The sequence below is a fragment of the Mytilus trossulus genome, chromosome 3 (assembly GCF_036588685.1).
Source record: "Mytilus trossulus isolate FHL-02 chromosome 3, PNRI_Mtr1.1.1.hap1, whole genome shotgun sequence".
Classification (NCBI taxonomy): Eukaryota; Metazoa; Mollusca; class Bivalvia; order Mytilida; family Mytilidae; genus Mytilus; species Mytilus trossulus.
Window position 1 is genome coordinate 74,940,962 of NC_086375.1, and position 18,435 is coordinate 74,959,396.

The 18,435-nt window shown below is 32.5% G+C and overlaps 1 protein-coding gene across 2 annotated transcripts in view; it reads right to left on the reverse strand.

Annotated features, from left to right (window-relative positions):
• Positions 1–1,531: 1,531 nt before the first annotated feature.
• Positions 1,532–18,435, reverse strand: part of LOC134712407 (uncharacterized) — a 35,691-nt gene continuing 18,787 nt past the window's right edge. For both annotated transcript variants that reach the window (XM_063573920.1, XM_063573919.1), the window contains 5 exons: positions 17,058–17,140; positions 11,087–11,215; positions 9,177–9,251; positions 7,940–8,075; positions 1,532–2,023 (listed from right to left, as the gene is read on the reverse strand). In XM_063573920.1, the coding sequence (XP_063429990.1) occupies positions 1,748–2,023; positions 7,940–8,075; positions 9,177–9,251; positions 11,087–11,215; positions 17,058–17,140 (699 nt within the window). In that variant the 3' untranslated portion in view covers positions 1,532–1,747. The remainder of the gene's footprint in view (positions 2,024–7,939; positions 8,076–9,176; positions 9,252–11,086; positions 11,216–17,057; positions 17,141–18,435) is intronic.

Below are 18,435 nucleotides of genomic sequence, written 5' to 3' on the forward strand. Positions count from 1 at the left end.
AAATTGAAATGCCAGGAAGAAATTCCCTCTACTAGAATTGCTGCCTTAATCTGTTTAAAATTTGATAAAAGCTAGTACTCATGTATATGCAGTATAATAACAAGGAAGCTTGACTTTAAATGATACTTGTAGTTCTTAAAAAATTATTTAAATAATAATACTTTTAGTTTCAGCCAGGGGATACAGCAGGACTACGCTCTTTGAAATGCTTTATTTGTATAAAATATTCTTTTTTTCATACCGAAAAAAAAAAATTCTACAATATATATTTTTAATGCTACGATATATACCTGTGCACTTTTCATTGTTGAACTGAATATATAATTTGGTTGCTACTATCACCAGGTTTTTCATTTACTTTTTTGTCAGTGTCTTCTAATAGCCAAAATAATGTCTGAGTTAAGTAGTTTAATTTTGACTTTTGTACATATCCATCTATTCTAAGATTTGAGGTCATCAAAGCATATTATTTTAGTAAACAGTTATCAAACGTACCAGACTTAATCTATGTCTGGAATAAAAAAATCCTTAGAATTTAGAAAAAATCATACTTTTGACTTAACATGAAATTAAAAAAAATAACCATATAAATGATATTCATGTAAACACCGAAGTGATGACTACCGTGCTGATGTATCCTCAAGGACGAAACGTCAACCAGCAGTGACAGGGACTCAGTGGTGTAAATAGTTATCAAAGGTACCGGATTTATAATATGCCAGACGCGCGTTACGTCTTCATCAGTGACGCTCAAATCAAAATAGTTATCAAGTAACATGGGTGATTTTCACGAAGGTTTTGGTCGCACTTACTGTGTTGTTTCGTCAGAATACTATTGACAAAGGATGTATTTCAGAATATGTAAAATCTTGTGACAAATTCCAACTCGCAAAAACTAGTATCAACATTTAAAAGATGGCATATTGACATTTTTGACAGTAAACAGCTACGTACGACGAATATCAGTATGTTATCTTGTGCGTGGACAGTTATTTTTTATTCCTAGAGACGTTCCCTCAAAATCACAAAAAGCTACTGAACAGGATCTAATGTTATTCATTGTTTCTGTTGTTCTTTTGTTTTCCTCTAATGTGTTGTGGTTTTTTCTTGGTGTTAGTTTGTTACCTTGATTTGTTTTCTGTCAATCGATTAATGACTTTCATACATTGTAAAACAACTTCATTTCATCCAGAGAACAACAGTACTTATGAAAGGTACGAGTCAACTGAACACAGTTTTTGCGTACATGATAAACATGACGATTAAAGTAGCATGTTACATGTACATGGCATGAACATGACATATAGGAACAACGTTTTAATATAGTCAACAGGATCTTGACTACATTTTATTTGGACATAAGCTGCGTTCTCCCCTTGATATGGACCTTTATTTTTAAAAGACTTAACATAAACATTTCAAGAACTAGAATGGTTTTCATTACAGAAGGGACTCGCAACTTCAGAACACTCGTAAAAGAACACAAAACATTAAGAATATTTTTTTATTTTTTTTTAATAAGTAGGACGAAAGTTCCAGACCAGGAAAGCCGCCTCCCAAAACAACACAAACACACACTCACTACTCAAAACATTTTGACTATAACACAATTTTCGATCACCACCAATGTTAAAAAAACAAGTGTTATCATTCAGTTGTCACATTTAAGAATCATATTTTATATCATGCTTACAAACAAATCATTCACATTTAAAATACAATTTTTTTCAGGATATTTACGTACACATTAGACTCGAACAAAATACACTTCATAACATGAAGTATGCTGGACAAATGTGCCTTGTACTAAGTTGCCTTTTACTGGATTTCTATGGTACCAAAAAATTCTAAATCCTTCGTTATATATTGCTCTAAGCGTTCTTAATTGTTGAAACGATGTTACTCTACCATGGAATTCTACTAACAATTGCCTGGTATTTCTTAGCGAACCAGTTTGTATCATATCCGGGAAGGATTCCCATTCACTCTTCTCTACGTCAATTTTCAGAAGATCAATTCTTCGCTGAAAATAAAAATAATGCATATAAAATTGAATTTGCTATCTTTCAATAATGTCGAGATAGGAAAAAGGGGAATTCAATTGATTGTCAACCTCTTATTCAAAGAGTATTTATCTCAAAAAGTGTAGTCGTCGAGATAGAAAAAAGCGGAGTTCAATTAATAATCAACCTCTTATTCAACGAGTTTTTTATTCAAAAGTGTGGTTACAGAATTCGAATGGAAATAACTCTTTAGATGGTCTTCATAAGAATAAATTCCTTTTCACACAGACTTAAAAACTAGAGTATGGATTCCTCGCTTTGAATATGCATGACATTATCTAGGCCACTTCATGTAAAAGTCATCTGATCAATCGAATTAAACAAAACAAGACTTTTCTGGAAAAAAGTTAGAAACTCAGACTCTTAGTATTCGCTACACATGTGTTTATCAAATGGCAAAATAAAACGCTCAAACACAGCAAATAAATGGATAACAATTGTCATATTATTGACTTGGTACAGGCATTTTCTTATGTAGGAAATGATGGATTAAACCTGGTTTTTAAGCTAGCTAAACCTATCACTTGTATGTCAAATTCTTTGTATAGGTATTAAAATGAGTCGAAGGAAGCCCTGCTGTTTCTTTAAGTTCTAGTTCTGGAATATATATTTTAGTTAAATGATATTTACAGCTTCTCTTTAATAAATATGTATTTATTGAAAACTGATTAAGCAATGTTTCGGAAAAAAAGATAAATAGTTCAACGAGCTAAAGTTGTATGCAAGATTTTACAAATATATGTATCATAGCCCAATAACTTAACATCGAGCTTAAAAACAATAACTCCCGAAAGTAGACAAATGACAATTTCGGCCATTTTGACCATAACAACCTAGTTTAACTGATCATAATTGTCTGTTTCAGTTTTTCTGTATGTAAAACAGTATTTAATAAATGGACTAAGTGCAAAAACTCTAATAAGGAGTCAACTAAAATATTCGTTATTAAACTTTTTTGCTGATCTTGTTTGCTTGTTATCACTTTCAAGTTTTGGAATTTTTGTGAGAATATTTTCCTTGATGATGAGTATGGGTTAATGGTTCCATTCAATTAAGATGTTTATAGAAGAATACATAAAGAAAAACAAATAATTGTAAATAGACTGACAGGCAACGGGTCCCAACTGGATGAACTAAATAGTACGGATGAATATATATATTATTTTGTTTAAATATACTTTTTCACTTTTTTGGTCTTTTGGAAAATGTTGTTTGTGCTGTTTTTAGACCCTTCTACAACGAAATTTGTTTGACATGCACACGTATAAAAATTGCGGTTTTTATCCAACGCAGTCATAGGTTTGAACGTAGTTTTCAATTTAGACTCGTTTATATTTTTTGTTTGGGCATGTATCATATTTTCCCTCCGGTTTATATGATCCGTTCATCCTATATATTGACTCTTAAAATTCAAGAGTTGGAAAATGTTGTTTGTGCTGTTTTTAGACCCTTCTACGACGAAATTTGTTTGACATGCACACGTATAAAAATTGCGGTTGTTATCCAACGCAATCATAGGTTTGAACGTAGTTTTCAGTGATATATATATATATATATACGAGTCTAAATTGAAAACTACGTTCAAACCTATGATTGCGTTGGATAACAACCGCAATTTTTATACGTGTGCATGTCAAACAAATTTCGTCGTAGAAGGGTCTAAAAACAGCACAAACAACATTTTCCAAAAGACCAAAAAAGTGAAAAAGTATATTTAAACAAAACGCATTTGACTAACAGGTCGAACAACTGATGTTCTTTAACCCTGCTGACTGCCATTGGCGATTGCCAAATAAAATTGATCACAAGATGTAACAAAATGGATCTGAATATAAATTTAATACGTCACAGAAAAAAAAAATTGTTAACTTGTGGCTACGATGTTGTGCCACAAACATTCGGTGTCAATATTTCTTTAGTACACCAGATCTTGATTTCGACAATATATGTCTCTTCAGTGATGTTAGGGATCGAAACGGTATTTGGAAGGCCATATAATTTTTGACTCTTGAATTTTAAGAGACAATATAGGATGAACGGATCATATAAACCGGAGGGAAAATATGATACATGCCCAAACAAAACAGCACAAACAACATTTTCCAAAAGAGTGAAAAAGTATATTTAAACAAAACGCTTTTGACTAACAGGTCGAACAACTGATGTTCTTTAACCCTGTTGACTGCCATTGACGATTGCCAAATAAAATTGATCACACTGTTGTAACAAAATGGATCTTATTATAAATTTAATACGTCACAGAAAAATAAATTGTTAACTTGTGGACAGGATGTTGTATATATATATATATATACAACTCGTCTAAACATCAACCCAACAATGTTAGATCTGTAAATTTGCTTTCGCAAATTTTTGGTTCTTCCCTCGCTGGGATTCGAACCCATGCTACTGTGATATCGTGACACCAAATCGCATGCACTGCAGCCCTCCCGCTAGACCACACGACCACCTGGGCTCTCAAAAAAGAGCTTCCGGTGGGCATGTGTTACCTTTCCACGTCAGTTTTAATCTAGCGGCGTACTACAGTACATGATTTATAAGGCATGAAGATGTTATCGTTACAGATCAGCTAAATTATCTATATATATACAGAGCTTAACTATAATAATGATTCTCTATGAAGAATATCTCGGTAAACGATTTTGGAAAACGACTGTTTAATGAGACAAAAATATTATTTTTGAAACAGTAGTAAAAACTTTATGTTTTTCATTTTTTAAACTTTAGAATCAGCATCGTAATGGACTATACACCCCCTTAGGTCTGAATAGAAGATACAAGTGTTTTATATACTGTAACTACTAAGTTTTACTTTGGAAAAAACACGTGTACAAAGACCTTCATTTCAAGGCAAAATAAAAGCTTCCATAGTTTTTGAGGAGATAACTTCAACTGGTAGGTTCTTCCAATCATTAATAATACGTTGTGAAAAACGTCTTTCATCCTATTTATTTATTTATTTTGAAAAAAAAGTTCACATTTTAAAACATACTCAGAAAGTTAATTCGCCGTCAACTTTTCGCGATAATAAAAACAATGTACTATTTCTGAATTTACAATAACTAATTACCTAAATAACACAAAAGTACCCAAACACACATCTTAATACAAAATCATCTTTACAAATATCTATTTCTGTTAATTCATTATTTCTAATTAACAATATATCTGAAAGAATGAACACAGCATCAACAACTCCAAGCTGTGTTGATAGATTTTAATTATCTTGTCATCTTTTACCTTTATACTCAGCTTTTAAATTCATTGTTGTATCAGTATAACTGGTAGGACAATAGTAAGACACACTGTTGCAAATGTATCTGCTCATATAGTACATGTTTAGCATAGAGAAACAGCTTCGTGATTTCTCATATACAGTCCTTCATAACAATAAAATCAGTAAATAAACAACAATTAGATATAGGAAGATGTGGTGTGAGTGCCAATGAAACAACTCTCCATCCAAATAACAATTTAAAAAGTAAACCATTATAGGTTAAAGTACGGTCTTCAACACGGAGCCTTGGCTCACACCGAACCACAAGCTATAAAGGGCCCCAAAATTACTGGTGTAAAACCATTCAAACGGGAAAACCAACGGTCTAATCTATATAAACAAAACGAGAAAAGCTTATATGTTTTATAATCAGAATTTAACAACGAATTATGCATATCTGCGAATTCGCGTTTCTTTACCGTCAGAATAAGTTACGTTATCGACAAACTTATTTCAGAAGTGACATAATTTAATTTTCTTCATCGACAAAATATTTCATGTCCAACGTGTAAGTTTTCATTGTTTAAGTAGAAGATTTTTTAACACAGTAAAACATTTTTTATAATCAACCTCTTCATTTTAACGGTAAAGGATCAAATACGAGATCTTCGAAATTTCTATCACTTGTTATTCTACACTGTAATAGTTTTTCTTTCGTCTGATATATAATACCACATATCTTTTCTTTTTCATACCTATCTGTTTAATATGTCCCCGGGATTATGTCAATCATACATTGTTGCAATACCGACATGCTTGTACTTTGTCACAGAAAAAACTGAAATAATTTTCCTTCAAATCGAAGTAAAAAATACAAATGTACCCTTTAACATTTGAAATGTTGAAGACAAATTGCTCTATATCTTAAGTTATTGACGAATATTTGAAATTTAAACCTCTATAACATGTGATGTACGGCATTTCATTTTATCATTGGTAATGATCCATATCTGACAGAGAAGAAATATTCATAATTCTCAGAAAATTATCGTAAATATTGTTAGATACCACTAATCGTTCCAACAATCAAGACAACAGAAACAAACAGGGAAAAAAAATATGAGAATAAACGATAGCATGTTCAGGGAGACGGCACTCAATTTACAAAAATATAATTAATGTTTTAAGGAACTGTAGAGGTCTCCACAGGTTTTCAACAAGGGTAGAATTCAAAACCTTGAATATGAAAGCCTCGACATCCATAATACTTTTTTCTGTGCGGTAGTTATATCTACAAAATCCAATCATGTGCATGACATATAATACATAGATATAGGAAGATGTGGCGTGAGTGCCAATGAGACAACTCTCCATCCAAATAACAATTTAAAAAGTAAACCATTATAGGTTAAATTTCGGCCTTCAACACGGAGCCTTGGCTCACACCGAACAACAAGCTATAAAGGGCCCCAAAATTACTAGTGTAAAACCATTCAAACGGGAAAACCAACGGTCTAATATTTATATATTGGGAATTTATTTTTGTTTCCAAACAGAATTATAAGGTTATGTATAAGTTCACTGCACAATTGTAAATTGTCTTCCTTAAGACCAGCAAAAATAAATGGCACAAGTTCACGTAGTCATAAAAAAAGTCGTATAATTTACGTTATCGAACAAAAAATCAGAAATACGATGTGAATGGTTAGGAAATCCATTTCCCCTACATGTTTCAAAAGTCAAAGAAAAATGTTTTCCCTGATACAACCGTTTTAAGAACCAGCTTTGTGTAACCTATAGACAAATTCGACTGTATATAAGGAAGTTAATATGTTCACTCTGATTTGAAATGTTGCATGATCCCTCAAAATGACAGAAAGCGCAGTTTTTCCGGACGATTTTTATTTGTACACTGCTAAAACTGTCAGGTCCTGGCCATGGTGTATTTTGGAGAATTTTTACTGACCCTTTACTGATTTTTACAAAAAAAAAAATCTCTGTGTGTGCCATTGCAAGAAATAGTTTTGCTCGTTATTTTGTCATATTTAAAAAAAAAATCTCAACAAAATTTTCCCGTTTAAACTGTACTAGAAAAAAGTTTGAAATGTGAAACGGACGAAGACATATTCTAGCAGAAGTACAAATACCAGTCATCCCTTTTGTGTATACATATGAGCAAACATTTCAAAGTTATTGATTGAATTCAAATCCATCACACATACGGTACACATTGTAGTCCGAAAAAATAAAGGACTTTATTCCTATCAAACACCTTTTTAATTGTTTACCAGTATATTTCTTTTAGTTTTGGGTAAAATTGTAAAGGAAATAATACTATCAAGTCGTCCTTCCATAAAAAAAAATTTTCTGTTCTGACTTTGAAGAAATGACTACTTTTCGCCCAATCGAAATGGTGCATGGACATATTTTGTTTCATATTATTAAAATTATTTTCAATATTATCGGTATTAAACTTGATTATCGACACATGAAAGTTTGTCAGCATTGTCAATCTTTTAACGTTAAAGTACCAATAGTTCGGTCACTACTCAATTAAGTTTGTCGATAACGTAGCTAATTTTGACGATAAAGAAACATCATTTCGATCACTTCTCTGTTACGGGCTGTATCTACTTACAGAAGTGTGGTTAAATTTTTTTAATATATCTTGCAAGGAAGAAACATTCCAATTTCCTTTTCTTGAGGTCGTATTGCTTATCCCAAGGTTATGAAACCATATCTGGTCTCCACGTCTAAAATCTGGCTGGTTCATACTAAAATAAACATATGAAATTATAGCATAGATTTTGCTTGAAAACATCAAAGAAACATATGTGCAATGTGTAGATTTGTTTAAACACTTGCACTTCCCGACGGTAAATTTGAATTGAAAACAAAACTACCAATCATTTGGGTTTCATACTGCTTAAAATATGCACTTTATATTAACATCAGCTATGACATATAAAAAAAACATAGCAAAAGTATATGGAATCTACAATTTGAAGAATTTCAATAGAATAATACATCCGACTTTAAGTACATCTTACATGTACAAATTTTTCTTCAACTATACTGTTTACATGTAACAACTTTAGTTGATCTTTGAGCCTTTCCAAAGACTGAAGTGATAAAAAAAAATTACCAGTACAAATGTTCCTTTGGAATATAAGTACATATGGTGTGAGTCTCATGTTTTCCAACCTTAAAAAGTTTCCATACTTTGAAAAAACGATGAAGAATATCCGATGAAAAGAGGCTTATGACAGCAAAAGATTAATTAAACTCAGAAGTCAACAATTAAATTACAATGTTGATTTTTTAAATATTTATTGTCATTTTACTTAGTTTCTTTAGTTATCTTTTCTGACATCTGACGTCTTAATCGCTGAACTAGTAAAATAAATTATCAAGAGGCAGCTCAAGCACGACTCTGGGTACGGGATTTGTTCGCTGTGTTAATGACCCATTGATGGTCGTCGGCTGTTTTCTGATATTTTTGACACATTCTATTTTCAATTTTATTTTTAAGATTGTTTTCTTATATCTTATATTAAAGAACCAAAATTGTTTTCGCAACAACTGGGTCTCTATTTAGCAATTAATCCATCTTAAACAAATCAAATGCAATAATTCATTATAAGAAAAATAAAATAATACAGAAATTATTTGACCAATTATTGACTAAGGTTCAATTAGTCATAAAACTTAAGAACTTTCTTTTTAACTGTTATAGGAATGTATGAATATATAGCTGTAAGTGAATAGTGAAAAAATAAATGCTTATTCTGCACAAAAAAGGGATAATGTAATGTAAGTATAAATCCTGCTTTGTACTAGACCATAGTCCGTATACTTAGTACTTAGTCCGTTACCTTGGATCAAAAGAGTGAACGTCACATCCGTATGTTTTCACCACGGCATCGTCAAAGCTAAAGTCCCAATTTATCCTACAATATAAAAGGACATCAATGTTGAATTTTCTGGTTAATGTAAACAATTGTATTTGAATAGTAAATATGAATATATCATTCGTTACAGAGGCGGAAAACTAATTTAGCTTGAACGACCTTGTATCTGTTCATCCATAAACGTCGTCAGCTTCGACATTTTAGATACAGGGAGTGTATATATATTGTTTATGCTCTTCTGGCATATCAAATTATAAACCTGTTATCTAAGATGAGTTTTGTATGGTATATTGCTACCGATGTTCTTGATTTAAGACTTTTTCCCTAAGCGACAATACACCTAATCGCTATTTATTCCATTTCGGATAAGTTCTAAAATTACACAACTTTTTCATCTAGTTGAAGCTATCTGGGACCCTGTTCAAACAATGCACCATGCATGATACTTTTTAATGAGACCTGTTTAAACTACCGTAAATACTTCAAACAAAATATTTTTTACTTCAATTTTAAGTTCGAAAAAATGGATCATACTCCATCAAAGTTTCTGAAAAGGGACCAAAACTTTTTTTTAAATCATAAACTCTAACCTAGGTAGATTCATAAATGATGTAAATAGCACATAATTTTAAACAATTGTTCTTTGAATTCACTGTTTTACCTGTATATAAGGTTTTTTAAACTTGAGCACCACATCACACTTAAATATCTGTAAATATTTTAAAACCATTTATCCCCAAGTGGGAGTGCTTCGATGCATAACGGAGGAATCTACCTGAACAGAACAGAATGGTCTCTTTCTAAAGTTTTTCTTCCCTCAGCTCACTATTGATGACCTCTATTTTCGGCGGCATGACCCAAACAGGAAATTGTGTAAATGACTGTTTTTCCCGGATTGGACTAAATAGCGAGTGAAAGTAACTACGTTAGCCATTTCCTGAATGACAATGGTATACATGTACCAGACTTGTCTACACCCAGATGTAGAAATACCAAGCAGGATTGTCAAGAAAAACAACAGGTATGTTCGCAGTTTTAAGAAATAAACCTGCATCCGATGTACAGTTCTGAACATGGTGGTTTTTAGAAAAAAGCAGTGGATCCATTTGTTTGATGTGTTTCAGCTTTTTATTTTGACATTTGATTAGGCACTTTCCGTTTTGAATTTTCCTCGGAGTTCACTATTTTTGTGATTTTACTTTTCCCTATTTGGCATTCTTTCAATAAACTCAGTATGATAAAGCTTACAAATTCAAAATATTCGTTTTCCTTTAACCTCCTGTTTAAAAGGATATGTTTGATTCATTAGTGCTATAAAGCTGTGGCTAACTGAAATGTTGACACTTTATTTCTTTGTTTTAGGGTTTGTTTACATACACCTTAATGATGTATACACCAAAAACGAATAAAGCGTTAATTGATTTTGAAAATTAATGAATAAATCACGGATAGCATGGTCGAAATTTTGGATTTGCGCCAGACGAGCGTTTCGTCTACATAACATCTTCAGTGACGCTCGATTAAAAAGTAAGAAAGGCCAAATTAAGTACGATGTTGAAGAGCATTGTGGACCAAAAATTCCTAAAAGTTTTTGCTAAATACAGCTATAAAATATACTTTTCCAGAACAACTCGAATGACGAATTATGTCATAATGCTGATTTATAAATCAATGTATTCAATATGGCATCATTACAGTGTCTTCTTAAAATGATACATACTTCCATTTGAGAATATTGAATTTATCTTGTATATAAAAAATTATTTATAATTTATGCTTGAAAAAAATGTAACGTTTCTGTCATGTGGTGTGTATTATAATATGATTTAATATATTTTGAAATTTAAAATCTTTACAGATTGTAATAAACTCACCCAAACGAATAAACAAGACATGGATATGAAGGTCTGTATGGTTTATCATGACAAACATTCCATCCACCATCGGTTATATGACCTAGCCGTATCACTTCTTTACAATGAATCTGTGTCGATGTCAAATATCTGTGGAATATTGGAAGTATTTTGGATATCTAGAGTGCCAAAAAAAGTAATTACATATGTTTCGTATTCTTGCAAAGTAGACGGTTAACTGTTAAGTTTGACAAGTTCATGGTTTGGTGACGAACTCATCTAAATTCGTGCATTTTTTGAAAATAAAATAACTGACTATGCGGTATGCGCTTTACTCATTGATGAAGCCGTATGATGACCTATAGTTGTTAATTTATGTGCCATTGTGGAGAGTTGTCTCATTGGCATTCCTCTCACATCTCCTTTTTTATATAGTATCTAACCAATTGAACTACAAATAAAGGATGCCACTTTACAGGTATTAAAATAGAGAATGGAAATTGGAAATATGTCAAAGAGACAATACCCGACCAAAGAACAGAAATCAGTCGAATGTCACTAATGGGTCTTCAAGACAGCAAGAAAATCCCGCACTCACAGGCTTCAGCTGACCCCTCAATAAAGATGTACTGGTTCAATAAAAATGGACGTCATACAAGCCAATGTAGAAAAACAAATAAACAGCAATACACACAGTTATACGCAATTAAACTGATAGAAAGATTACGTCTTCATATGATAATCAAGTACACAATTCCTCCCGTTAGGGGTTCAGTATTATACCATCATAGCATACTGTAAATTCAGAAATTAATGTGTGCATTTATTATTGCGATTTTGTCATTTTAGACTTAAATGCGATTATAATTTTTACAATTTTGAGAAAAATCCTGTTACATTTATATAGAATATTTCAAAATGCGAGTTTAAATTATTGCGTTTACAACTCAGTCGCATTTTTCGCAATAATAAAAAAAAACTCGCATTAATTTCTGAATTTACAGTATATGAGAAAGAACATAATCCATATCATGTCAGCAACTGGTTTTGGGATAAATGTGTTTATTTCCGATGGGAAAACCCTATAAGTGAATCTATATTCATACCAAAATTTGCCATCTATAATGATCTGACAACAGTACCGTAACTATATCTCTTTTTAATAAGTCTGTTTAAAGTCTTCTTCGAGATAACTAAGAGCAAGCAGCTGATAATTAAACTATGTAGAACGTCATCGGTGTCTAGCAAGATTGATGAACCAGTTTTTTGTGAAATTTTTTATTGGAAAGTCCCAGAACAAATAGATTACTATGCACAGTCAACTTTACAAATACAATAAAATGGTGTCGAGATTCGATGTGCAACTTTACTGATTTAAGTTTTCCGTTTATTTGTCTTTGTTCTATGATGTTCTGTTTGGTCGTATGGCTATTACAATGTTTCGTTATTTATGCATCCAGCTATTGTTGTTGGGTTTTTTCTTTTGTCGTGGGGCCGATGGGTGCAGAGGCGAGACTTGGACGCAAACTGATTGTGCAGCGATGTTTTCATGTTGTTTATCCTTGTCGTTATATTAAATTTAATTTATCGAAAACTATATGCTGTATGTACTATTAACTACAAACACTTTTTGTTAGAGTCCTTGTAAGATTTGCTTTCGACTACAAAAACGTTTTGTGAAAAATCTTTATAAAATTATGTGTTACTTAACTGTACAATCATCTAAAACACTTTTTTTGTTGGCCGTCTGTGTTTGATTTATTTGTAGATTTGTTTAATCTTTTTTTCAGTCAGTTATGTTAAATGCATGTGAGCATGCTAAAATAGTCCTGGTTGTTGAATCACGATTATTATTACATAAACTGGTTATGTCTTTTGTGGTTACTCACCTTTTTTTGTCAATATAGCGAAATTTTAAACAATTGTCAAATAAGTGAAAGGTTTAACTAGTTAAAACACAATTTTTAACCAACACTGCACATTCGTTGGAAAATGCCAGTACCTAGTCAAGAATATGACAGTTGTTTTTCATATGTTTTGTTAGTTAATTGAATGTAACGTATAATATTGACAGTTTAAAACTTGCCATGGCATTCGGTATTGTTGTTATACTTTTTCATCATATATTGACTTTCATTAAAATATACTTTTTTCATCATATATATTGACTTACATTAACAAATTGAAATTGAGTGTCGGTTTCTTTCAGCTTTGCGATTGTGAATTTTTGATATCTGTATAGCAAAATTCCTGTAGCCCCTATGTGGGAGCTACCATTTGCTGTTTATTGAGGGTAGAAATGATATTTGAAAACAAAAGGCAGGACAGGAGTTTAAGTTAACAAAATCTGGTTATCATTTCTACCAACTGCGATTGAAACATTTGGTTTTCTGGCAGCGATTTTGCAAGTGATTTTTTTATTATTCAGTTTTCAATTAGGGTTTTTTCCGGTTGGTGCATAGAAACAATGTTTAAGTAAATCTTGTAGACAATGTCCTGATTCATCATTTTGAATTGCATGTTTATGCTATAATATAAATATCAGATACATCTTGCAACTTTATAAATCATTTTTGAAAATATCATTTATTTAAATTTGGATGTTAGGATCAATTTTCTGGATTCACTTTAATCTAAAACCATTGAACCTGTCATCTTAAAAGCAAGGAATTACAAAAATTAAAAGTTTGTGCTTTTGTACAAATGTTTGGTATTTTGTAACATATAAGAAAGAGGGGAAGGTTTGTTAAGGTTTTTGAAGAATCTCAAAAAATGCTTTGTGTTTTCTATACGTTTAATCTTCGTGATAGCTAATGCATATACAATAACGTCACACAGTATAGCGTTATGCTTACAACGTAACCATAGCTTTTAATGTGTGTACTTAGCGTATTTCCGTCATTCTGGGGGCCGACAAAAGTGAAATATGTAACGAAAATTACAAAAAAGGTAAATTCACAATATATATATAAATCTAAAATTAATGTCAATCTCAAATAAAATACTTAATCAATTAACCTTAACTTATTACAATTCAAGTTTGTCTCATAAATGGATGTTACCTTTGGCACAAAGGTAGCTTCACTAAGCTGTAATTTTCTTTACGCGTTATAAGTTCCTGTCCGGTATCTGTGTGGCTTCTTGACTCCACCAGCTGAGGGTGTGTTCGTTTGGGCGGTCTTGGTAGATAATAATTTCTTTGGAAATTTTGCTAAAATTGGTTAATTTGCGATTTACTTTGTACGAGCCATTGTGATGTGTTTTCAGGTCTTCTTTTGACACGGTCATACCTGAAGGTATATCATCTGGATGGTCATGATTCTGTAGCAACTTTGCCGTGTACTTTCCTTTCTTGTTATCAATAGCTGTGTTCTTGCATGAAATGTAGTTTTCAAGAATTGTAGATGTTGACGGCTTGTTGATGTTTCTATTTATCGGTCCTGATAATAAATATCCGATCTTTCACTGAACAGCGGTGGGTCCGTTTCCTCCTATAACTTTGTCCTCAATGTCCCAATAGTAGTCGGCGCCTATGAGTAAGTCAATTTCGAAACGTTCCGTGCTTTTCACAGAATGTGCAAGTTTAAGTTCTCTTAAGTGTGGCAAGCTCCTTGTAGTCTTGGAAATATTGTTCTTAATCGGGGCGGCAATACCGGGAACAATGCGTGTGTTAATACGCACATTTTCTCCTGTGTCGGTCTGTAACTGTATTGTTGCAGTGTCTAAGTTGCGAACCTTCTCATATAAATCTCCGAACGCAGACAGATGAATGCTTACTTTTTCTATATGTTTTATTTCTTATTTATCAGCTAGCTTCTGATTTATAAGGGAACGCTGTGCTCCCTTGTCAAATTATATGTTACATTCTACTTCTTGGTCGTTATATACAACTGGCGAAGTTGCTGTTTTCAGAAGAATGTCGTGACTCTGTTGTGATGAATACATTATTCTAGTCTCGTTTGGTGTTTCAACTACCTCTATAGCTGACTGTCGTATTGTAGGCTGCGGTGTCGTACCTGGAATGATATCTTTACCTTAACTTATGCTTGTATGATGCATTCCGTGACATGTTTTTCGCATCGGCCACTCGGTGCGACCCTAAACAGTTAAAGTACAACTGTTTTTGTTTTACAATTTGATTTCTAGCGTTAGCATCTGTTACTTCAGAGCACTTCGTCAGATAGTGAACACCTGAACAAAATATACATGTATGTGTATGTACCTTCTTACGGGTGTCTGTGAATTTGCTCTTGTATGAATGTGATTGCGCAACCATAACAAATGCAGTGGCGCACAATCTGTCTAAATTCATAACTCCTTCTCCAGCTTCAAGTACTTTAGTATGTCGATCTCTTTAGTAAATGATTTTCATAAATTTTCCAGTATCAGATTATCTCTCCTGTGTTCTCTTGCAATATATTGTCTTTCGGCAATCGGTAACTTGTCCAAAATTACAGGCACCAAAAGCGAACCATACATCTCTGGTGTTTGTCCAAGTGACTCTAATCCTCGCACATGCGATTCTAACCAGTCTCAGTAAGACCTCAAGTTAAATGCATCATTTTCAATTTAGTTCATGAGTGCATTCATGTAAGCATGTATGAGGTTGTCCGAACTGATGTCTGAGAAGGTTGACTGCGGATTCGTAGTTACCATTAGTCAAAGCGGTCCCCTCTACTGTTTGCCTGGGGCTTCCCTGATGCTGGGTTTTTAGAAAACTTTTGGATTGGCGTATGACTTCTATTAAAATGAATAGTAGATTCGTAAGAGTCCCAAAATGAGTTCCACTGCAAAACATCCCCGTCAAAATGTGGCAAATCTAATTTCGGTAATCTATGGTTGTTACTAAATATATTTGATTGTTGGGCTGGTGGTTGTAAATACGAACATTCTTCTTCAGTATTGTATGATTGGGAATTCGAGCAAGTAAAGTTACGTGATTGATTTCAGGTTGGATTTTCCTTTGATGGAATTCTTTCTCTCGTGTTGAGCGTGTAAACGGCTAAGGTATTTGTATTACTAGCGTTAGATGTAGGTATATATCTTTCAGCGTTAGCGTTCATTGTTGACTTTTCAGAAGTATTTTTTATAGGTTTGGTTGATTGCGAAAAGTTTCATATTTGCCTAAGTTTACTATCTAAATGAAACATATACTCATCCGAGTCTGTAATTTCTTGTTCTATGTGATCCTCGTGAAGGACTTCTATCATCTTCTCGGTTAATTCACGAAGAATCTTCTTTTTCTGGTTTACGACATTAACGGCTTTGAATTCCTCCATTTCTACGTTGTCAGGATTCTCCTTAAGCTTCTCGAATTTGGCCAATAGTTTCGTCACTGCTGTTCTGTTTCGGCACGTATTACCTTAAATTTGTTTCCATATTGAACCAATTTCTCGTCAGTCACGACACCATAAATTTTGAAGAATTTCAATATATGCGTTGTTTTTCTTTACGTTTAATCGTCGTGAAAACTAATGCATATACAATACCGTCACACAGTATAGCGTTATGTTTACAACGTTACCATAGCTTGATGCTTGTGGTGCGCGTTTTTTCAAACGAAGGCCACTTTTTAGGGAACCCCGAATTCGAAAACCAAATTGCATCCTTGAAGGATATATGCTCGTTAGACATCTGTATCCATTTTTTTTATTGTGTTGTGAGCTATATGCATGAGCGACAAAAAGCTTCATTTATAGAATTTATTATTGATCTAGATTTAAGCAAAGCCTTCGGCCAAAGATATATCTGCTTTTTAATTGATGTCAATTTTGAAAGTGAATTATGACATGGTACGGTAACCGAATAAGTGACCTTTCTCAATTAAAGTGTCAAGATTTATTAACCTTGTTAATTACAGGTTTGAAAACAAATTGTATTTCTGACAATCACGGCTCTTATCCGAATTCCTATACTATCCATATGGCACTACGATAAAAATACTAACTTATATAATAACACAATAATGACATAATTCCATATTCTTATTTACCTTAAATATAGCGCATACCGCTCTTTTGCATTTAATTTGTAAAGATCCTTGTCCTCTGGAATTCGTAAGGGTCCAAAATCTACCTATTGATATTAGTATATGTGAAAAAGGAATCAAGTGAACATTAAAAATATATTTTTCCTTTTTTGCTGAACCAACGATGTCAAGTTTTGAAATAAAGTTAACGAACGATCAATAATGACATTGTGCACTTGGCTATATAGAACTATGGACTTACTAGAAAAAGTTGATGAGTAAATATTACCCACCACGTAGGTTGAACTAAGAAAACTCGTTAAAAGTTATTACGAAATTTACATGCTGAGTGGGTATAAAAAATTAAAAAATCCTCAAACACGTTTAGCTACTAAATAAATGCAACAATTGTATATCGTTGTCCAATATTTGATACAGTTCAGTATATAAATAAACTCATCATAGATACCAGGACTTAATTTAGTACTAGTATATACGCTAGACGCGCGTTTCGTCTACAAAAGGCTTAGCACAGCTATAAAAGGTTCAGAGATCATAAAAGAGATGTTAGCAAAGGGATAATAAAATCCAGGATACTTACAAAACCCAAAGTATTACCAACCGATTTGACGTTACAAAATCTGCAGAATGCAAATTATGCATGGTAGGACCTGAAGATTATAAACATTTTCTAATCAAGTGTGAAAGTCTGAGTTCTGTGAGAAAAAATCATCACAATAGACTGAAATGCCTAATAGAGGATAATCAAATACCCTATTGCAGTATAATTGATTCTGATGAGGATATTCTCGAATTCTTGATTGACTGTTCTAGGAACGAACTTATAACTGTGTCTCAGCAGAGAGATTTAGAACGAATCTGCAAAGACTGGATCTATGCATTGCATGCTAAAAGAACCCAACTTTTGGAAAGCAAATGAACAATCAGTTGAGTTCTGAGTTTAACTTGCAAGTGGCTGTCAGTCGTGGGAATGTAACATATAAGAAGTATTAAACTACTATCTCTATATACTTAATTAAATTCTAGGTGATATAGCTGAGTACTACATAGTTAAACCATAACTAGAGAATATGAATGTTAATTACCCCTGTAAATAATCTTGTAGATCCAAATTGTATTGACAAATTTTACTGTTTTACATAAAACTAATTTTTACAAGTTTCTTTTTATTCGTATCCTTTACCATTTTAGATTTTAAATACATATATATAATTTAATTATGAAACCATATGCTAGCCCATAAAATTTAACCCATTACTAGTACGGATTAGTAGTTCCTTTCAATTTCCTTTGTTAAGAGAAAGTTAAACAACTGATAAGATATTATTTTTATCCATTTTAAAATTTTAAGATGTATAGTGTACATACAAGTTCCTGTTTT